The 22,412-nt window shown below is 60.6% G+C and overlaps 1 protein-coding gene across 7 annotated transcripts in view; it reads left to right on the top strand.

Annotated features, from left to right (window-relative positions):
- The window catches only part of LOC100472275 (tensin-3), a 158,000-nt gene that overhangs the window by 87,145 nt on the left and 48,443 nt on the right, over positions 1-22,412 (top strand). For all 7 annotated transcript variants that reach the window (XM_034665209.1, XM_034665216.1, XM_034665224.1 and 4 more), the window contains 3 exons: positions 8,855-8,984; positions 9,274-9,339; positions 10,187-10,291. In XM_034665209.1, coding sequence (XP_034521100.1) covers positions 8,855-8,984; positions 9,274-9,339; positions 10,187-10,291 — 301 coding nt within the window. The remainder of the gene's footprint in view (positions 1-8,854; positions 8,985-9,273; positions 9,340-10,186; positions 10,292-22,412) is intronic.

Below are 22,412 nucleotides of genomic sequence, written 5' to 3'. Positions count from 1 at the left end.
CCCCCAGAGGTCACTCTACCTCCGTGAGCTTGAAGCCCCCTTCTGCTAAGTGAGGACCTTCACAGGGTTAGGGGGTGAGGGCCACCGGTGAGCCGGGGGGGGGTGGCTTGACCTGGGGGCTGCCACGACCTCCCCCTGGGAAGCTCCACTCTCCTGCAGGCCCCAGCCCGCCTGCCTGTGTCTGACCCACCCCTTGAAGTCCGAGGAAATGTCAGGAGCAGGTCAGCTGCTCTGCGGTCCGAGCAGGCGGCGTAGGAGCATTCGGAGGGGACCCTGTGTGGCCGTCGGGAGCTGGGCAGCGGGTCCCGGAGGAGAGGCGGGAGGGGGGCGGGTGGGAGGCCCTGGCACTAGAGCTTGCACTCGGTGTCCGCGTGCTGGGGCCAGGAGCCAGCCCTGGGCACGCAGCGAGCTTGCTACGTGCTGCCCCTCCAGCCGGAAGTGGTCCTGTGTGTTTGGGACACTGTTGCCCACGCTGTGTTCGGACGCGGAGGATGCCTCTGGGCACCCACGGCCACATGACGGGTGCCTGTCACCACGTGTACAAGGCCCACGTGATTCTCAGGTCTACCTAGAAGTGGATTCGGTTGAGTGTCTAGGAGGGGACTCCGGCATCCGGCTCTTCCCGGGGGGCTCCTTTGCTAGGGCAGGAAGTCCAAAAGGGTGATGCGATGGCCCTCCTCGGGAAAATCTGTTCCCAGCTCGCACTTGTGAGGCATCTGAGGTGTGGATGGAGGTGTAGGCCACCTGGGTCCCCATGGCAAGAAGGCCTGGCTGGACCGGGGGCTGGGATGGTCCAGAGCGGGCTCTGCCGCTGACAGCGCGGCCGTTGGAGCTCATGGGTCCTTGAGGCTCTGTGCCGCATGGCCTACAGACCGCGTCACTGGGGGGTCAGGCCCACAGTCACAGGGAACAGAGGATGAATGGCAGTGGGAACCCTGTGTGGGGGACTCGTGGGGACGAAACATGGGCATTAGGTGATGGGATGATGTGCATGGGGCAGGCCAACCCCAGGAGCGCGGGGGCCTGTCTGGGGTTCCTTTCACCCCTCTGTGCTTCACCTCGGAGCCTGGAGCGCAGGTGGAACAGATGGGGAGGGGAAAGAGGAGGGGACAAGGCTGTGCTGGTCCAGGGTCTCCCGCCTCCTGGGCCTTCTGGATCTGAGACTCCTGCCTCCTGTCCCCCTGGCCTCTGGCCACCACGCAGAGACCTTGCCCCTGGCAGATCCCTCTGTCTTTGCCAGAGGCTTCCCTTCCCCCGGCCTCCGGCTTGAAGCCCGTTGTGCTCCTGGCAGTCCCTCAGAGCCTGGTGGGCCCCTCGCCTGGCTCAGCTGCTGACCTCTGGCTTTCACCCTTCCGTGCGGCCCCTGGCCCTCATGTCCTCTGCAGGTCCAAGCTGCCCCTCGCTCACATGTGTGCGCCTGGGCCCCAGGTCCCCCCCCCCGCCACCGTGTGTCCGCCAGCCCTCCAGCGTCCCCCGTGCTGGTTTCTGGGACATCCTCCGTCTCCCCCAGAGGCCAAGTGTGCGCTTGCTGTCTGCCCCACATGTCATCAGTGATGGGGATTATGCACCCGGATGTGTCCCGACCCCCACTGCGGAGAGCAGCCGCCCGCGTGTCCTCCGCCCAGGGCTGCCGCCGCGAGTCTCCAGAGCCGTGGTCTACACCGTGTCACCCCGTCTGAGCACAGCGGTGCTGTGTTAGCCCAGTGTCCTCCCAGGGGAGAGGGGTCTGAGCGTTGCCAGGTCCCTTGATATTTTGTCCTGAGAGGCTGTGCTATATGTCATGTTCTGCAGGTGACCCGACGTCCCTTTCTTCTGGGTCCCCCCGCCCCTGGCATGTGTGGACTGTCTGTGCTGCCTCCTTCTGGCTGTCCTGCGATCTGTCATCTATAGGAGCCCCTGTGAGCCTCCCTCGAGAATGCCAGGCCCTCCGTGCAGGGCCGGCGACTTGTCCATTCTCTCCAGAGCCGGTTGCTCTGCATGTCCGTGGGGGTGGCCCCCATGCCCAGCATGCCACCGCCGTCCCCACCTCACAGTATCGGCCCACGCCTGAGGCAGGAGTCCCTGGCTCTGGCCAGGGCCCCGTGTCTCCACCGCAGGCCATCTCCTGAGCCTGGTCCTGGAGCCACTGGCCTCCTGGGTGAGCGGGGGCAGCGGCCCAAGCGGCCCCGGGCGGTCGAGGCCGAAGCGACCGTGCATGAGTGGCTGCGGAACAAGGCGGCGCTGGTGCTCAGGTGTCCCGCGGCTGCGGGTCTCGGGGCCAACACTCTGTGCCGCGCAGGCACCTCGTCTGCGGGTTTCTGTTTCTGCCAGAAAAGCTGGCAGAGAAGATCTCCTGGCTGGTTTCATGGGAGACGCTCGCCGCGATAACACCACCCCCTTCCCGCACCTTTGTGCTTTCCTACCCCAGAGTATTTTTAGGGTTGGACGATTGTTTGATTTATGTTTCCTGTGTTTACCCTTCATTTCTGTACACGCTGCACTTTCCACCACGTTATCAGATGGAAGGAGGACGATGCGGGTTGTAGCCAGGAAGGCGTATTTTTCCATCTCACGGGGCGATGTGTCCTGGTGCCGATCACAGAAATGACTCCCCGAGGGGTTCAGTTCAGTGATCTGTCTCGAGAAACCTGAAAGGAGCTCGAGCCTCTTGCGTTAGTTTCCCAGCTAGCCCTTGTTTATTTATTTTTAAAGATTTATTTATTTGAGAGAGCGCACAAGTAGGGGGAGCGGCAGTCAGAGGCAGAGGGAGAAGCAGACTTCCCGCTGAGCAGAGAGCCCGAAGCATGCTCGGTCCAGGACCCTGCGATCATGACCTGAGCTGAAGGCAGGCCCTTCACCAACTGAGCCCCCCAGGCGCCCTCTGTCCCCCGCCCCAGCTGCCTTAACAAAGCTCCAGAGACGCGGGGGTGAACAGCACACATCCATTCTCCCCGGGGCTGGAGGCTGGACGCCCCAGAGCCGGACATGGCAGCGCCGATCCCTCCTGAGGCCTCTCCTGAGTGTGCAGATGGCCGTCTCCTCCCCGTGTTCTCACGTGGTCATCCCTCCGTGCGTGTCGGTGTCCTGATGTCGTCTTCTTTCAAGACCCCAGCCTGAGTGGAGCAGGGCCCATCCTGGTGGCTTTGCTGACCTTAGTCACCTTTTAGTAAGAATCCTGTCTCCAAATACAGGCCCGTTCTGAGGTCCTGGGGGGTTAGGCCCCAGCATTTGAATTTGGGGGGGACATGATCCAGCCCATAACACCCGTGTTCGGTAAACAAACCTATCCCAGCAAGAGGAACAGTGACATCAAGTCCCGCTGGTCATCGGGCACCTGCTGATGGGTCACCGTGTGGGCACATTCACTGCTGGCATGTGCCCGCGGGACGGGAAAGGGAACCGCACACAGATCCTGCTCCCGAGAGTTACGTTCCTGCTGTGGCTGGCATGAGTAGGCGCATGACTCACGCGTGCAGGGAAGAGTGGAGGATCCTGGGGTTGAGAAGACCCTGGGTCTTCAGAGGAGAAGCTGACCCAGAGGATGGTCGGGGTCTCGCTGACGCTCGGGTCATAATCCGTGGGGTCCGCGTCATGCTGCCGCTCTGAACCCCAGGACTCTGGATCCCCCCGAAATCCACTCGGGGGTCATCACGGGAGGAAGCTGCTGCAGGATGTTCCCTGACGTAGGCGGAGCGTCCCAGAGTGGCGTGAGCCACCTTGGCTCCCCCACGCAGGTGGCCCTGGCTTCCCGCATCCAGCCTCTCCCGTCTCCACCCCTCTCTGCTGCCATGGGGTGGCCCCACGCGCCCCTCTGCAGAGTTGGCCCACGGGCGAACCTCACCTCCAGGGAGCGGCACGTGGGGAATAGCGTATGGGGCCTTTGCTCATAGAGCCCCAGATACGCAGGCATTGTTCTTCCTCAGGAATTTGGCAACAGTGGTGACTTGGAAAGGATCCCGAGGAGCGGAGAGGGCTCTTGTGGGTTTACCACCAACAGCAGCAGAGGGTTCTCTCTGGGTTCTCCCGGGTTTGCTCTGGAAGGGGGAGGTCGCTCCCAGGGCTGGCTCCCTGCCCTGCGTCATCATCCTTCTAGAAGGCAACTCGTCCTCTGCGTGCTCCCCTCCTTCATTTTGCTGGGTGTGCGCACAGATAGATTTGCCCCTTTCCTCACCTGGGGTGTGATGTTGAGATCCATGAGCCGAGACAGGGTCGGCTTCCCTTTGCGGGAAGTCAGGCTGCGTGGGCTCGGACAAGCTGGGGACCTGCTGGGGACCGTGGGTCTCCGTTGTTGTCCCCTCGATGCGGGGGCTCGTGGGTGGTGCTGTTCCTGGTGAGGCCCAGGCAGCATCCGCCTGCCGTCTGACCCCCTGAACATGGCCAGCCCACCCCCCCTTGCCCTCCCTCTGCACCCCAACCCCCCCACCTCCCAGGCCCACCCCTTCTATAGGGCAGGGCCTCAGGTGCTCAGTAAACATGCGTCCTCGGGGAGGAGGGCAGAGCCTTCGTGCGCGGCCAGGCCGTTATGTAAGCTCGCTAAGGAATGCCGTGGGCGCAGACGCAGCAGGAGCCTAGCGGGGGTCCAGGCGCTTGATGGGCTTGTAAACACTTTCCCGTCCGGCATGCCTGGTCTTGCTGTCTCCGCAGTGCAAACCGTGTGGCCACTTACATTTTGGCCTCGTGGTTGCGAGGCTCTGTGACCTCGTTCCTGTGACCCGGCTTTTCAACGGAGGGGACGCCTGCCCAGGGAGCCGCTGCAAACACAGCACCGCCGTCGATGCCCTCCTGCCAAGGGCATTCTGGAACATCCTTCGCTCCCTCCGTGGACTGTGCTCCTTTGCCAGGTGGTTGGTCTAGACCTCCGTGGGCCCATCCCTGTGCTACCTGGTGACTTCCTGCACGCACACCTTTCTTCCATCCTGTGCCAACACTCTCCCGCACCCGGGCTGGGTCTCAGTCCATCCCGTGGTCCTAGCTCCACGGTGGCTGTGCGTTCATTCGCGGCCGGTACCTGCTGACCTCTTCATGCCTTTGGACAGGAATTCTGCTCTTCTGAAGTTGGGGTTAGCGCTGGCCGATGTGGGGGTTTGGACTTACGAGGGCTACCTCGCAGAGTTTTTCATCTCTTCCGTGTGTGGTTGTAGCTCGTGCTCTGAGGACGCGCATTCCTTGTGGCCTGTGCAGACAGCCATGCGGCCGCCAGCAGAGGGGGTCGGAAGGGAGTGACTCTGTTTTCTGATGGGGTGCGTGGAGCTTTCTGTGCCATTCATATTAAGCAGGTGGGAGTTCGGTTGATGTGGGGGGAGGTGGCCCTGGGGCGGCAGGGAGGGGAGGGTGACACCTGCGGGCTGACCTCTGGCCTGGGCACCCGCTGCATCCTCAGGCTTCGACCCCTTGGTCCAAGGTGCTGTCCTCTTGCCTTGCAGCGTCAGGATTGGGCAGGGCTGTTAGCGTCTGCACCAGCTGGATCAGAACTCATTTGAGTGGTCGTTCTGTTATGCACGGGAGCGCCAGCTGTGTGCGTGGTGTGCGCTGTGGGAGACCGAGGCCCGGGTGGGCTGTGCTCCCGAGTGCCGACCGCTCAGTCCCCCCGAGGGCCTGGATGGGTTTTTATGCAACGCTAAGAAGGCAAGGCCGAGCGAAGGTGTCTGGGTCGTTGCATTAGGACTGAAAGAAGCGGGGGTGCCCGCGGATCTTCACGCCGGGGTCCTTCCCTCTGACGCCCCCCTCTCCAGAGGCTTCTGGCCCCTGACAACATAACAGACGGTTCGGGCACTTGGGCTCATCCATCGGGTTGACACAGAGTGAATGTTTAATCCTCGTGACAGAATCGCGGGGTCCCTGCTCAAACACCCGTTGTGCCTTCAGAGAAACCCATGTCCCTGCCGAGCACCTTCCCCGGCCCCGAGCGTTCCCGGCGAGTTGTGGTGTTCACATCACGCCCGTGTGCCCTGCTGTGGCTTTGGGGACAGCCTGTGGTGGACAGATGTCCTTCCCTTCCTGCAGAGCCCAGGCTGCAGCCCCTTGAATTGTTTCAGACGCCTGTGTTCTAAAGTCTGAATGGGGAGGATTGCCGTATTCTAGAGACTCGCTGATGCCAAGGGGAAGTTACAGACCTCGGTCCCTGTAATCTTTACGAGGGGCTGTCAGTACGTTAGATCTCAGAGGGGACATTTGGGGCGCTCTTGTCAAGCAGCTACTGATGGTTCTTTCCACTGAGTGTAGAGGGAGATTCTGGCCTCTGGCGGGGCTCCCGGACGGTGGGTCAATCCCATCTCGGGGTCGGAGCGGCCGTGTGGGTGGCAGCTGCCCGGACCTCGTGTACGGCCGCCCCTGTGGTCTGTGTCTTCAGGACACACCTGGCGTCCGTTCCCGAGGTGGGCAGCTGGGCTGCAGGGGCGGCGGGTGCCACCCCATCTGCGGGAAGAGAAGCTCAATGTGCAGCAAATGGAGGTGTGTGGGGAGACTTGGAGGGTCAGCTGGCATGCCTGTGAGAATTCCACGCGCACCCCCTGGGAGAGCGTGCGTCTGCGCCTGTTTCCTGCTCTGTATCAGTGGGGTTGGTCACTCCTCCGTTCTGAGCCCTTGTCCTGGGAACGAGCTGGAGTCTGCAGACCCTAGAGTCACACTTGGCCTGGGGAGGTGACTGTGTCCCAGGGCGATTGGCAGCTGGCAGCCTGGGGAGGGCGACCCCTACCCTGACCCTCTGTTGCCCCAGAGCACAGTGACCTCTGCTGCCACCGCTTCCTGGCACTTGGAGGGGCTGGGATTTGTGGCTCTGAGCCACACTGTGTGTAGAGCAGCTGTGATGAGTCACGGTGAGCCGCAGAGGGAGCCCTGGGGGTCCCTGCGGAAGGTGGGGCCGGCCTGGGGGTGCCAGGTGGGGATGAGCTGTCCCTTAGGAGCCAGCTGCAGGATGAACCTCTTCACTGGGGGTGGGAGGAAGGCCAAAAGAGAGAGGGCTGTGGTCGGGGTGCTGGTCTACCCAGCACCTGCTGTGCCCCCAGGGTCCCCCAGGGTCCTGTGCACAGACCCTGGCACCCACGCTTGGCAGGGCCGCTCCTTATTGCGATGTGACCGTGGGGGCTGGCCTGGGCTGCCGCCCACTGGATGGAGCTCCTGGTAGTGTTGCTTCAAGCCTTGGTTCCCCTCGGCATTTAAGAAGTGTGGAGAACCAGACCGGCACGAGCCCAGACCCCTCTTCTCCCCATGTCACCCTCACATGTCAGGTGCAGTCCTGTCCTCCTGGAGAGATGGGGGCCCCAGGGCCCCGCGCCCCCCTGGAGGGGTCTCCTCTATGGTGTGCGTGGGTCAGCGGGGTCAGCACAGGTGAGGGCTTGCAGGGTGGGGAGGCCCACACAGCACGTTCTAGAAGGAAGTCCAGAGGCTGGCTTTCGGTTGGGCCCCACTGAGAGGTCAGAGACCCCACGCAGGTGCGGAGGAGACCCTGGGCTGAGGGTCCTTTTGCTGTTGAAAAGCACACGGCAGGTTTCCCATCCCTCCAGAATTCTTGCTGGCTGGCTGCCGATGCTCTGGGCGGGGAGGCCAGGCATGAGTCTGGGGCCCGCGTTCCTACCAGCCAGCCCAGGCGTGTTTGTCAACACCAAACACTCCCCAGACGGGCTATTTACATTTTTTCGTGTGTTTATCAGACCGTTTCCTTGCAGATAGCACAAAGGTAAACAACCCCAGACTCTGCCCAGAGGGCACATTTTTCCGGGGGTGCCTGGGGCTTGAGTGTCCCTTTGTGGGAGCGTCTCTCTGGGGAGCCACATGGAACCTTGCGCTGGGGCATTCTGCATTGCTGGTCTGGACCCAGCCCGAGCGTCTGCTTCTCGTTGACCTTTTTGCTGCACCAGATGTTGAAAGCCCATCTTTGCCTAGAAAAGTCGTTTTTGTGAGCGTGGCTGCCTTTGAGAGTCCCTGGCCTCCAGCCTCCCTCCCTGAAGGGCACACTCAGTGGAGGGGACCAGCCGCCCGTGCTCAGCTTGTCTGAGGGCAGAATCCAGGCTGCTTCTGGCCTTGGGCCCCTGGGGACCCTGGAAAGGAGCCCCTTCCCAGCTGTGGCCGGGGGAGGGAAGGGGGGTTGGTGAGGGTCCTCTCCTGCGAGCCCTCCCTGCGGCCCCTGTGTTCACTTACCCCCTTGGCAGCGAAGGCCCCTGCATAAAGGTGGGAGATGACACTCAGGGTCCCTGCCTGCCCGCCCTTCCCCGATACTGCCGAGTGCCCAGAGGAGTGCTTCTACCCTGCACGTCAGCACATCACCCCAGAAGCCTGAGCCGCACCCAGGGACCCAGTGCACCCCCAGCCCTGGGGCTGTGGTGCCACAGCCTGGGTTCAAATCTCCCCCGTGGTGATTCTGGGGGCGGGTCTCAAATGAGCATCCAGGACATGGGACAACCTGGCTCGGGGATGTAAATGCCGGGGCCTCATCCCCCTACCCCCTCCCTTTGACTCTCCCTCCCTGCCGTGTGCCCTTCACTCTTTAAATCCTAGCCCGCACATAATCATTTGGCATACCGCAGACGGTAAGGGCCAGCTACTTCTCTTGTGAAAACAGAAAGGTTTTAAGTTGAAACACGGAGAATTCAGACAAAGGGAGAATCCTCTCCATAGGGTGTTCTTAGAAGCCGGGGAAAACGGGGCCATGGGACTCCATCCCGCAGACCTTCTCCGAACCAAGTTCACGTGCGTTGGTCTGACGACCGAGGCCGTGCCCTTTCCGAACGTAGGTCCCGCGGGAGCACCAAAGCACTGGTGATGTTCGCAGCCCATCTGCAGGGCTGGAGACCCTCAGGGAGGCCGGCCGGCCTGTGCCCAGCCGTCAACCCCTCCCGCTCAACAGCTGGCCTTTTTGGCCTTCCCCTCTCCACACCAGGTCAAGTGCTACCACAAGAAGTACCGCTCGGCCACCCGCGACGTGATTTTCCGCCTGCAGTTTCACACGGGGGCTGTTCAGGGCTACGGACTTGTGTTCGGGAAGGAGGATCTAGACAACGCGAGCCAAGGTGAGGGCCGGCCAGTGGCGGGGACGTGGTGGGCAGTGGGGCGCCGTGGGCTGCAGGTCCTTGTTCATTTCCGCCCCCATTCACCCCACGTCCCGTGCGCCGCACCTGCTCACAGCTCAGTACTGGTCTCCCGGAACGCTGAGCCGTGGTCCAGAGAACATTCCAGAGAAGCAGTGGAACTTCAGTGCCGCGGGGGTGTGGGTGCGGTCCTGGCCAGGTTGGAAGCACAACGTTCATCCGTGCTTTTTGCTTCTGCCTCTCTGAACTTGACGTGTGATTTCTTTCTCAGATGACCGTTTTCCTGATAATGGCAAGATTGAGTTGCTTTTCTCTGCCACTCCCGAGAAGATTCAAGGTAGGCCGAGTGCTGATTGCCGGGGCACGGTGCTCACCCAGCGGGGTAGTGTGTCCCATGGGGTCTCCATCCAGTCTCCCGCCTTTGTGCATGTCGGGAAGTTGTCACGGCAGTTATTTTGATAATAGGCTGTCTTTCAGGGGGTGGGTGGTGGCTTGGAGACAGCAGGGCCTGGCTGCATCAGTGAGACCCCAGAAATGGGGAGACTTTTGTCCAAGGAGTGGCCTGCACCCTGTCCCTGGAGGTCTGTCCCTCAGTCCAGGAGATCGTGCTGAATGTTTCCTTCTCCCCCGACAAAGAATCAAATGTTTTTGAAGAAGATAAGAAGTACACTCGACTGCAAATATGTATGTGCAAAGTAGATTTTCCTTTCTTCTAAAAATACTCTGAAAGAGAAATCTGCTTCTTTATCATCAAGGTGAATGGTTCTTTCTTACAGTAAGATCGATATACGTGAGCTTTTCCATTCAGGCTATCATTGCTGGGGAAAGTAGTCCCCTTCCTTCTGAGGTCGGTGCCCTCATTCAGTTAACGGTTAAGGGCACGGTTTGTAAAGTCAGAACCCCACTGGCTTTCCTGGAGTGTCGGCAGGTGGGCGCGTGGGTCTGGGAGCCCGGAGTGGCCGGGGCACCAGCATCTCCTCCGCTTCCTGCCAAGCAGACTCTGGTCTCGTCCAGTTTGTTCGGAACGGGGCACGCCGGCTGTGACCGCCGCCAGGCTTGTGGAAGCAGGCGTGTGGGTCTTGGCGCTGGCTGCCGGCACTCACGCCTGGCGTGCCCGTGCCTCGTCATCCGGGCTGGCGCACAGCGGCATGCCTGGGCTGTGACGGACACCTCCTCCCACGCAGGGTGTGAACACTTGCGCAATGACCACGGAGTGATCGTGGACTTCAACACTGCAGACCCTCTGATCCGCTGGGACTCCTACGAGAGCCTGAGTGCCGGTGGAGAAGGTACGTCCGGCCGCTGCCGCCCGGGGCTGGGGGCGTCGGGGAAGGCAACCTGCTCATGGTCTGCTTGGAGGCCAGAAACCCTGCCTTCTTTTGGGGCCCAGAGGCCCCCCACCGGGGCTGTGAGTTTGGGGAAGCCTGTGAGAAGCAGGCTTGGGGAATTTGGGTGGCGTATCTGGCGCAGCCGTGCCGGTTCTGCACCCGGGAGCTCCCTCGGCTGGAAAGCTTGTCTCCATGTTGCCAAGGACCATTTTCCGTCTTCCTCCCTGGCTTCCTGATTGTGTGGGGGAGCGCTGAGCGTCGGCTCTCCTGGGTCCCTGGGCCTCGGGTGTGTTGGTCTTGCTGAGGTTGCTGTGACCCTGGCGTGCCGGTTTCATGGGCTCGTGGGACCGCCCCGCCTAACGCGTTCGCCCACGGGATGGACAGCTCGGGCCCCGGGTACCCTCACGATGGGAGAGAGGGTCTGCCAGGCTTCCCCAGAGAAGCCACCTCACGCGGGTCCGAGGAGGGATGGGGGCTTCTCCCCGACCGGCAGGAGCGCTGTCATCCACCCCATGGTGGGGCCTGATTTGGGAGAGGAAACCAAAATGCTCCTTGCCAAATTGGTTTCATCCGATGCACACTAGCCCGAAGCAGGTGTCGGGGAGAGAATACTCAAGCCCGACCTCATGTGTCACCAGGCCTGCAGGGTCTCCAGGGAGGGGCGTCTCGTGTGCTTGTGGACGAGCAGTTCCTGTTTTCATGGGGGCCAGTCACGCCTCTCCTCCTGGGCTGGGGTCCTGGCGGGCAGTGGGGGGGCCAGGTGCTATCTCAGCAGCATGTGGGGTGAGCCCTGTCCCAAGCTGAGAGCCTGGGGGACACACAGCATGGGGGACATGCTCCTGGAAGCCTCACGTACACTGTCCTGTTTCATCCTTACAAGAACCCGTAACCAGCACAGACACATAGGCAGCGGTTCCCGAGAGACCGGCCGGGGCCCCGTCAGCGATTACAGGTGTAACTGGCTTGGGGTCATGGGTCTGAGATCACACAGGGCAGACTGGGGGAAGGAGGACTCACGTCCCATCCTGCTGACCCCAAAGCCCCTCGGTGCAAACCTCGTTCCTGCAGTGAATACCCCTGCCCTCGCTGGTGCCCAGGCCACATGAGGCCTACGGAGAACAGAGTCTGGTTGGACAGCGTGAGCAGAAAGAGCCTTGTTAGGGGCACCAGGTGCCGGGCAGGTGTCATCGTCTTCTGCACCGGGCTGGCCAGTCTGAGGCGCTGCTCCCTGGACAGGTGGGGCAGCCCCATGTATGCCTGGGACAGGGACCAGTCAGCTGCCTCCTCTCCCCTGCTGTGCTTCCTCTCCCCCGCTGTGCTTCTCCACCCCCTGTTGGTTTTGTTCCTTATTAACAATGCCTCACTGGACTGGGCTGTGAGCACACCTCTCGTGCAAGAGGGTGGTGGCCGGAACTCGGGGATAGGCTTCTCCACGGAAGCAGGTGGGCCAGTGGCGGGGGTTGGGGGCGGCCCGCAGCATCCTGTTGAGAGGCCTGGCTCAGGAGCAGTGGGAGGGCATTGCCGGCCTTGTGGGACTGCCATCCCCCCATTCTCAGGTCGCTGGAGTAGTGAACACAGGCCTTTGCTCCCGGGGTGGGGATTACGGGTCGGGGTCTTCTGAACCTCGTGTCATGGCATTTTTGTAAGCCCGTCAGTGCGTGACTTCATCGCAGCTGTGCTTCTGTCTCAAGACACCAGGTCTAATCTGTGTGGTAGACGCTGCGAGCCCCTGGCCGGCAGCATCGAGCTCAGGCACGAACAGAGCGTCTCTGATGCATGCGTTTTCCCCATAAGGCATGTCGCAGCCTTCTGCTTAGGGACACCAGACAGCCCTTCAGGACTACCCTTGGGGGTCATTTTAAACAGCAAAAACACCAACAAACAGCAGAGCAAGGCAAAAAGTGGGACATGCAGTAGGACTGGAGGATGCGTGTTTATGGTGTGGGAGCTGGGAACGTGCTTGTGGGACGGCTCCGAATTGGGGCCCCTCTGAGCACCGCAGTGAGTGACCACGAAGATGCCACGTACCTCTCCATGTGAGCTATGTGGCCTTGAACCAGTCACTTGACTTCTCTGTGCCCTTCCCTGCTCTGCACAGGAAGTAGTCATCGAGCCAGAGCTGCTGAGTTGACGTGGTCTGTGCACCCCCGAGCAGTCCTGCAGGTCACAGGGCCTCGTAACTGTGTTTGTCACCTCCTCTCGAGCCCGGAGCCTGGGGAGGACGTGGCCTAGCATGGGGTCGGTGAAGGTTGTGGACCCCCAAGGTGGCTGTGGGAGGGCACGTGGCTCCCATCTTTCCGTGCGGTGTGGGACAGCCAGTGCGGTGGGGCGCCACCAGGGTGCACCAGGGCCGGGGGTGGCGGCCTGCGGTGCCCTAGACCCTGGTGACTTTCCTGTCACTGTCAAGCTGATGTTGCTCAGTGACATGCGAGTGCACTGTCCCCAAATGTCACCGAGTGTCACACGGAGAGGACTGCCCTGGGAGGAGTCCCTGAGTTTGGAGCGTCACCCCCCCTCCCCACAGAGGCCAATTACGGCAGATCTCAGTGCCGATAGCTGCAAGGGCCTCTCTGTGGGCGGAGGGGGGTGGAGAGAGGATTGCAGTCCTGCTGCCCTGTCCGTGGGGGGAGGGGGGGTCTCTGCTCGTTTCTGAGCCTCCATTTCCCCACCTGTAAAATGGGCTGTTTCAGTGAGATCACCCAGAGATCCCCTCCCCCTCCGCACGCTCGTTCTTATCATCGCACACATGATCCACCTGCCTTGGAGGTCTGGTGCCCCTCGTGTGGGCCAGGCTTGTGCTCTGGGGGGAGCTCGGGGAGAGAAGGACGAGCTGGCCGTCTGGTAGGGGAGATGTGTGTGTGTGTGTGTCTGCAGACAGATGTACTACATGGGTGTGTTCACAAGCGTCTGTGCATGTGTGTCTGTATATGTGTGTGTGTGTGTACGTGTGTCTGCATACAGTTACATATGTGTGTACATGAGCGTCTCTGTGTGTACGTGTGTCTGCATGCAGTTGTGTACAGAGGCGTCTGTGTGTGTGTACGTGTGTCTGCATGCAGTTATACTATATGCGTGTGTATGATTGTGTACGTGTGTCTGCATACACTTACACGCATGTGTACATGAGTGTCTGTGAGCCGTGCGTGTGTGTGGGATCTGTCCGTGCGCCTACCTGCCTCCCCGAGCAGTCTCCGTTGGAGGTTCCAGGTGCCGTGACTGGAGTGTGGGCCGGAAAGTAGGAAAGTGTCCGAGAGACACTGCTGCTCAGCCTGTCCCTTGGTGAGAGTCACCGAGGATGTGACCCCTGCAGGCAGGGTGCGGGAGGGCGTGGGGGCGGCGCAGGCCCTGTGACCCTGCCGGAGCAGCAGACACCAAGGAAAGGGAGGGGAGGCCTGTCCTATCCGGAAGGGTTGTCGTGCGGAGACCGCTTTCCTCCAGATGGCCAGCCACTTGGCCGGAGGGCCCAGGAAGATGACGCGGGGGTGCCCTGAGAGCCGTGGGGGGTCGGCCAGGGGGCAGCCAGCAAGAACAGATGGGGCCTGACTCGGGGTGACTCTGGGTGCTCAGTGGGGGTGGCCTACCCAGGAGGTAGATGAATAAGACTGCACCAGATTCGACCCTGGGGTGAGGGGCAGGGAAGCTTCCAGTATAGCCCACGGGTGACATGAAGCTTTAATGTGCACCTTGACCGCCAAGTTCCTGGCCTTGACCCACCGGTGAGTTTCTGGCCACAGGAAGAACTTTGCTGACCCTTGAGTGCACAGATGGGGCCGCTGCACCCCGGGTTTGGGCTGTGCCGCTGCAGGTCGAGGGCTCATCAGCAGCGCCCCCCGGCTCAGACGTGGCCCCCAGGCGACCACAGAGGCTGCAGCAGACGGCCGGAGGGGACTCGGATTCCTAGTACCATCCCAGTACAATGGGGTCCTGTTGCCCTGCATGCAGGACGCTGGTGCTGCTGGTCAGGAGGCGTCTGGCCACGGGGTGTGCGGAGCTGGCCAGGGAGCAGCGCTGTTCATGTTCCTGATCCAGTGGCAACACTCGGGCTGTATCAAAAGTGTATTCGAAGCTTTCCTACTCGAAACTGTGGTTCCGTTTTAAAGTTTGGAAACTAAAGCAAGCTTTGGATGTTCGAACACTTAGCCAAAGGAGGGCCCCCTGGAATCCAGCAGATGAGTCGGCAGGGGGGGCTCTGCTCCGTGCCAGGCGGCGGGGGGGGGGCTTCTCATCGGCAGGATGGGCACGCTGCCCGCTGAGCCCCCAAGGGCCGGGGCGCCTCGTCGCTCTGTACCCAGCCAGCAGCGTCCCTTCACCGCTCACCCGCAGCCGAGCCCCTGGAAGCACTCCTCGCTTCCACAGCTCAGGAGTGTGCGGGGTAATGCGGACAGTGTCTGCCCCCGGGCGTCCCGGGACCTGGGAAAGCACCTGCCCCCCACGCTCCTGACTTTTACGGCCTCCAGCCCCCAGCTCACCTTTCAGGGGTGATTCCCGGACCCCAAGGGTTAATCCCCCCTGGAGAGCAGGCACCAGTTGGGAAGGAGGGCGACGTGCTTATCTTATCTGAAATACAAGAGTCTCACCCTCTGTGCTAAGAACCATAAACACGTCCTTTGGGTGTTAACTTAAAACCGGATTGGATCCTGTCACGAGAGTGTGATGTTGGAGGCAGTTTAATGAGTGACAGACGGACCTGAGCTATCTTGTCGCTCAGAGCCCATGGATTTTCTCGCCCAAGTGGCATCTGATAAAGTGCCTCAGAATTCACGTCTGGATAAGTCTGCACACATTAACTCACGCGAATGCCGCTGGGATGGCTGAGCACATTGAGGGGCTTTGCCAGAAACAGACAGTGGGTGTGGTCGCAGAGGGTCAGCTTGATCTGGCTGGGGTCCTCGGCCCCCACCCCCCAGAGCCTTGGACCCGGGTCAGTGTCCTGTGCACGCAGACGGGTCTGAAAGGCGGGAGCGTGTTGGCGTTACCACATTTCCTGGAGCTTTCCAGAGTCAGGCACGCACACCTGCACCCTCCTCCACCTTCCTCCTGCTGTCTGTGACTGAGGGGGGCATCGTGCCCGCCCATGGATGGCTGCACCTGCTGACACAGTCACCGGCGCCCTGCCTTGGGGACCAGCAGCTTAGTCGTGATTGCTGACGGGTATTCGAGAGGTCGGGGGGCCCGCTGACCTCTCAAAGGATGGCCAGGACATGTGCTACCGGGAAGGGCAAGCAACACTCTGGATGTCGAATGCCCACTCTCAGGTTGGACTGTGGCCCGCTGAAGTCAGGCAGATGCCGTCCCGGGTTTTTGCATGGGAATTGACGTCGAGCTGGTCAATGAAGGTGGAGTCATAACGCTCTCATAAATCAAACACAAAAATGCTGATAACTAAAGAAACACACCGGCCTTGGAAAAAAACTGGAAAGGGGGAGCGGCACTGCCCTGCGATCTCCTGGATGGAGTCATGCGACTTCCAGGGGCATGTGCCGCACGGGTGCCTACCTATGGCATGGCCACGGCTTTGTCCCCTGTCCCCCTTCTGTAAACTTGCAAACAAGCTGTCACCACACCACGTCCCCCCGATTCCTGCATGCCTTCCCTTCCGTGCACCTCCGTTGCATGAAGGAATTGTGCACTAGGCCTGGAAGCTGTCCCTTCAGTGTGCTCCGTGGGGAGACCTGGTCTCTCCCACACCAGTTAGATGAAGGGCGCCCCTTTCTCGTGTGGCTTCCACATAGGGCCTGTGGGGTCATGTCTGCCACGTCCCGGACATTTCAGCAAGGCCACCCACACGGGGAAGACAGGGCGGGGCACGGATGCACGTGTGTTCGCCTGGCCCACCCCCAGCTTGCCTGCATCCTCATGCCCCTCCCCCGGCTCTGCCCCAGGTGTTGCCAGGTAACCGGGCTCCTGCCATGCGTGATTCCTCTTGGCCGTGGTGTTGATGGGGGCGAGCAAGGGTGTCTCTGGGGCAGGCTGCAGCTCCTGCAGCTCTAGGCTCTCCAGCAGGCACCTGCCCACCCATCCGCCTCCCAGGACCCTCTCTACCCACTGTCCCTCCACCTGCCTTCTGGATCTGTCAGGTGGGGGATTCTGCGTGAAGTGCTAGTTGGAGACCAAGTTCTGCTATTAAAAGCTGGAAGCCACGGCCCACAGTGTTGTTTTGGGACAGCGCAGGGTTGGAATCGTGTTTAAATTTCAACAAGATTTTTACACACACAATTGCACGTAATCAGGCTTTTATTCCCAGTGCAGGTCTAAGGACAGAGGGCATGGCCGTGTCTGATTCTGTTATTGTCCTGAAAGCTGTCATCAGGGGCAGGGCCGATGGCGGGAGGGGAGGCGTGAGACAGTGTGTCTCGTCCCGGAGTTATGTTTAGCACCTCCCGCCCAGACTCCAGAGCATCGGGTTTGCAAAGCTTCCAGCCGTTTCTCAGAATTGGGGTTGTTTTAGTGGCAGCATGTGACCCCCTGTCAGTCATGGGAGTTGCAAGTGACCCCTCAGATTGCTCAGTGCGTGCAAGTCGGGGGAGTTCCACCGAGGGCGGTGCTCCCGCCCCCCGAACGGAGGACACACGTTCCTCGGAGCAAAGCTGTGGGGTTGTCGCCTCGGTCCCTGCTTCAGGGCAGCCGTGTTCCTAGAGGAGGCCTTCTTGGTGGGGACGCCTGGCATGTAGGTGACCGGGTGGCAGGAATGTCTGCTCCAGAGAGGAGGCTGACGTCAGGCCAGTGGAGGCTGGAGGCGGGCAGGTGCGGGAGCCAGGAATCGATCCCAGTGGACAAGCGAAGGTAACTCGACGGACCCCCAGGCCTGCCCCGCTCATGGCCTGGGGTCCCCTGCACACACTGGGTGCCCACCTCGCTGAACGGGCCCCAGACGGTGCTCAGCTGCCCCCGGGAAGTCTTCCTCCCAAAACTGGGAGGCAGAGACATACTTTACGTTCACCTAGCAATGGCTTGTTCACGGCCGATAGAACCCACAGCATCATGGTCCCTGGGACGTCACTACAGGAAGCGGGAATCATTCAGGATCCTGGTGGAAACATTCTGAGGGCAGTCGTGCTGTGAAAACTCACGAGGGCCTTTTTTAAACTCAGTATTGAATGTGACCCATTTGTTACCTAGAATCCATTCTCACTACCCTTAGACCAAACGTCCATGGATATTTGGCCTTGATCTTGGGAATCCTGGTGAGATCTTGGTAGCGATACTTTGCCTTTGGACAAACAGCAGGCCCCAGCGAGCAAGGCGTGAGAGCAGGGAAGCTTCCCCGAAATCCTCTGTCGGGTCTGGTCAGGGGCAGCCCCAAAGCTTCCCCGTGGGGCGGTCTTTCTGCCTGTGCCCCGCCTGCGAGGGGCCAGCCAGCCTCCTGTGCCCCCCGCCAAGTGCTTCCAGAGATCGTCGGGGAACCCACTGCGTCTTCTCTGCATGAGATGTGAGACCCCGCGCACAGTGTTAACAGCTCTGTAGCGCTGAGAGGTTTGAGGCCCGTGTACTCGCTGAGCCACACCGCTGCCTTCCCGCCAGACATCAGCAGAGCCTCAGAGACCACATTGTTGTGGGAGAAGTGAGCGCAGACAGCCTGCATGGCTCTGTGTCCTCGAACCCACAGGCAGGAACGCTGGGATGTGACCGCATGCTGCCCACGGCATGAACTCCGCGAGTCAGGTGGGTGTCGTCGCCACACGTTCGCGAAGGCCTGCGGCAGCTTGTTTGTAAAGCATGACACACACCCACCCTGGGCCACATGCACGAGGACAGCGAGCAGTGTGGAAGGAATTCTTGCTTCTGAACACCTGACCGGTGTGCAGTTTGTGTCCATCAGAAACGGAGAGAGGAGACCCCGGGTCGGCGAGAGATCCTCTCGTCTCTTCCTCACGACCGGCTCGGCTCTGAGCTGTGCGGGCTTGGCCTCCAGGTTCTCGTCCAGCGGGAGGCTGGGAACCCGCTTACACCCGGACGCAGAGTGGGTTTCTGCCAGGCCCCACACGCTCCGGATGACATCCAGCTCTGATGTCTTTCCTTTCCACGCGAACTCTCGGGAGAGAAAATACTAGGTGCTCAGTTAGTCACTTCTGTGACGACGGCGACAACGGTAATTGCAGCGTGGGCACAATGAGGTCCACTCCCTTGAGGGCAAATGGATTAGTCAGTGTCCTTCCCTGGCGCCAGGTCGAATAGACCTTCTGGCTCAAGAAGAGTGCGTCCCTAATAAAAGGGATCCTTTTTCCGGGATGAGAGCCGGTTTGGGGGAGGGGGGCACTGCCCTGTCTCTGCTGTCTGCCCCGTGGTGTCTTGCCTCGGGCCGACGGAGCACGACACGGGTAAGGGCTCTGATTGGGTTGTGCTGGTCTGTGCAGGTGCGTTCTGTTCATTCACAGAGTAGGAGCACGTGCCCCTGCCACGTGGCCATGCAGCGAGGGCAGGGGGTAAACCGGTGTAGCAGGTGCAGAGGCCTGAAATATGGTGGAACGGGGAGGGGAGGGATGGAAGGAAGCCATGCAGATGTCCGTGTGTGATGAGCACTGAGGAGCTGGAAAGGCAGGAACAGCCTCGGAGAGGAAGGATGCCGGGCAGAGATGTCCTGGCTGACAGTTGGAGGAACGCCAGCCCAGCCGATGCTCAGACCCTGGTTTGTCAGCTGAAGCAGGCTGGTGCTGGCTCCCCGCTAGGGCTGGAGGCTTGGAACGCTGAGGTATGGCTGAGTGGCTCCTAGGAAGCCTTTTCTCCGCCTCCTGGGCCTCCAGAGTTCAAATTTCACTAAACCTGATTGCGCGAAACCCCGCCCTTGTGTTTACATTGCACTGGCCTTTTAGATGGAATCAGAGTCCCCAGCTTTACCCAGGTCTTCCACCTCGTGCACTAGCCCAGGCCCTGCAGGGGAGGCTGCTGTTCTGGGGGTGAGGGCTTTCTGCATGGAGGAGTGGGGCCCCTGGGTGCGGCTTGGACACGCTGCTGGGCTGTTGGGAAGGAAGGTAAGCCGGGAGCGTGTGCACCCGTGTTGCTTGGGTATGTGTGTGTGCGCGCCCCATGCAAGGCTTCAGAGACCTGCGTCAGAGCCCAGGAACCAGACCACCAAAGGCACAGACGGTGCTCCCGGGAAGACGGGAGCAACGGTTTTAAGTGTGCAAGAGGGAGCGCCAGGTCGGCCAAGGGAAGATGGTCCTTGTGTGCGACTTTTCTGGGAGAGGCAGGCATTGGTGGTTTGGAAGGGGGTTTGTGCCAGCTGGCCCAGGGGAGCTCTGATTCGGCCGCCACGATTGCCTGTTGTCCTGGCCTGTTGGGTCTGGAATGTGTTTTCACGGCTAGGAGGAGTGCCCACAAGGGAACGGGTCAGACTGCCCAGGTAAGCGCCCTGGACAGGACAGGTCCGCATCGGGGCGTTGGCTGGGAGGGGTGCCATCCCATCATGTTGGGGGGGGGCGCTGCGTGCCCCAGTGCCCTGTACCGCAGTGTGCTGAGTCTCGCCCGGGGACAGGCAGGAGCACCCCAAGTCCTGGTCGCAGCGGTTGCGAGCCGCTGGGCCCTGCGGTGGGCGCGCCCCTTCCCGGAGAGGCGGCTCTGTGCAAACTTCCCGGTTGGAATACTTCACTCTGGCTCTCGCTCTTTTTTTTTTTTTTTCCCCTTCTACTCTGTGTTTCTCCAAGAATTTACAGGCTGCCTCGTTTCTAGAGAACAATCTGCCAGAGCTCATCTTGGCTCCAGACGGAGCGATTTCCAATGGCCCCGTCTTGGCAGGCGAGGCGTCCCTGCCTCCGGCTGCGGGTGCCGCCCTGCCTTGTGGTTCAGGGGGGCGGCTCAGGGTTTGGGGGCCCGGGCAGCGCTCACTCTCGAGGTGAGAAGGCACACTGCGAGAAGCCCTATTCCAGGATGTAAGTATTTCTGGGCCCCAGGAGAGAAGCCGGGTTTCCTTTCCTGCCCGTGTGGGTCCTAGCATCTTCTGCTTTTTGTAAAACAGAAACCGAGGTAGGAGCAAAGGGTGGCTTTCATATCACCCTGGAGCATAGCAGAGTCTCTGCATGTCTGCTTTTGGGGATGACAGCTCATGTTCTCAAAGGCCTGAGCGTGGTCATTGCTTTTGGCTCTCAGTTTACTCTGGAATGAGAAATAATTCGATATAAATGCGGGGCAGTCTCTAATTTGCACAGGGGCAGGATCCTGTTGGAATAAAATAAAAGCAGACTTCATTTCGGGAGAGGTTTACAAGGGCTGCAGTTCTGCACGCCCGAGAGGAGAGACAGATCTCTGCGTGGGTGACTTGGTGAGATAATGATCCCCCACGAGCACCCCCCCGGGAAGGATACCATCCTGGCCAGACACTTCTCTCGCTTGTGAACAGGGGGCCCTCAGCCCCCGTGTCCCCCCCGAGGGAGGAGGCGTCCTGGGGACACTTCCAAGATCACCCGCATCTCCCCTCCAGGCCAGAGGATGCAAGAGGTCCCCCACCTGCTCACCCTGGTCTCCTGCTTCGTGCCCATCCCCCTCCAGAGTGCCTTGCTGGGTAAGGGAGCTCTCTGGGCCAGAGGCTGGGACCCGGGTGCACTGTCTACGTGATGCAGAGAACACCGAGACGCTCGCCCGACACCAGAGGTGTGGACGCAAGTGGGTGTCACTGCGGGGTCTGTTCTCAGAATAGAAAGCCGGGCAGCCCATCGCCACCGCTGCAGCTGGTGGCCAGAGCCCAGGCAGCAGGTGAGGGAGACAGGGTCTCTAACCCCCTGGGCATGGGATGCCGTGTTACAGCTGCTGACAGCTTGCGGCAGCCGCTCGGCGATAGGGCCATGCCATGGGATGCATGGAACAGTCTATGGTTGGCAGTTTGGGTCAGGTCAGACGATGACTTACCAACCTTTTGGAGAAATTATTGTAAAAATCCACCTTTTACTTTAGATTTCTATGAAGAATCTGTTTTTCAACTTTATTCCTGAAGGATAAGGTCGGTTGAGCTGAGTTACTCCTTAATCAGACACGCTCTTACTCCCCAGGCTCTGGGCCCAGAGAAGGCAGGCCCGAAGTGTAGCGGATTCCGGAATCCGTCACCAGGGCAGGAAGGGGACATGCAGGGACAGTGTTTACCTTTGTGTTGGTCTTGCGGGGATTACCCCCCACCACTGACCCCCTATGGTCTCTGGGGAGCTCTCCTTGAACTCCCCTTTCCTGGGTCGCTTCTACACAGATAAGGAAAGTGAGGTCAGAGAGGTTGAGTAACTCACCCAAGGTCACACAGCTGTGGTCAGGATTTTTAGTCGGGATTGGAACCTAAATGGATTGTAGCAGAAAGCCTGGAAGGGAGTGAAGATGTGCCCGTAAATCACTCTGATAGAAAACACCAAACAAGCTTTGTGGCACAAGGGGGGTGTGGAGGGGCCCCAAGGACAGTTATCCTAAGGAGAGGAGCGTCCTGAGCACCTCATGAGGTCTAGGAGGTGGAAGGAAGGTCCTAGAAGAGAGGGGGGAGGGAGCCACAACAGGGTGGGCTCATGGCGCAGTGAGTCTCCTTCTGTCTTGATTTCATGATGGGTTTTGATCCAGGCATACTTCACCTCTGGTAGAATGAACTCTAGGTAGCCTGCAGCTGACATTCTGTCCCCAAACTCCCACCACGGCCAAAACACAGGGCATTTCTGTGCCCCGAATCACCCCTGTGCCCCTCCGCGCCCCCTGTCTCTGCCCTAGACGGTCAGGCGGGAGCCCGCCGAGTGTGTGACAGCACGTGGAGGTGGAAGCAGGGGTGGGGTCCTCTTCTCTCCTCCTTCTCTGGGAAGCCTGCACAGGGCCCGTGGGGACATGGCAATGAGGTGGTTGGTCTGGCTGTGTGGCCTGGGTGAGACATACGGAGGGGAGCTGGAGAGTGTCACGCGGGCCCTGCGGGAGGCGGCAGTGACCATCCTCAGCCAGGTGTGTCGGGGCAGGGAGGGAGCCTTCCCTTTCTCAGGCTCTTGACCCCAGGAGCTGTGGGTGCAGCGGGAGGGAACAGGTCACGATTGTGACACTGGAGCCCACAGTCTGCCAGGGCGCCCACCGCTGTGCAGCCTACAAAGGGGACACAGAATGGCCACTACCAGCCCAGCAGCCGTGGCACGTGGTG

This window comes from Ailuropoda melanoleuca, chromosome 1 (genome assembly GCF_002007445.2).
Source record: "Ailuropoda melanoleuca isolate Jingjing chromosome 1, ASM200744v2, whole genome shotgun sequence".
NCBI classification, from domain to species: Eukaryota; Metazoa; Chordata; class Mammalia; order Carnivora; family Ursidae; genus Ailuropoda; species Ailuropoda melanoleuca.
The sequence above is the reverse complement of the archived record's forward strand: the minus strand, read 5'-3'. Positions and strand labels throughout refer to the sequence as shown.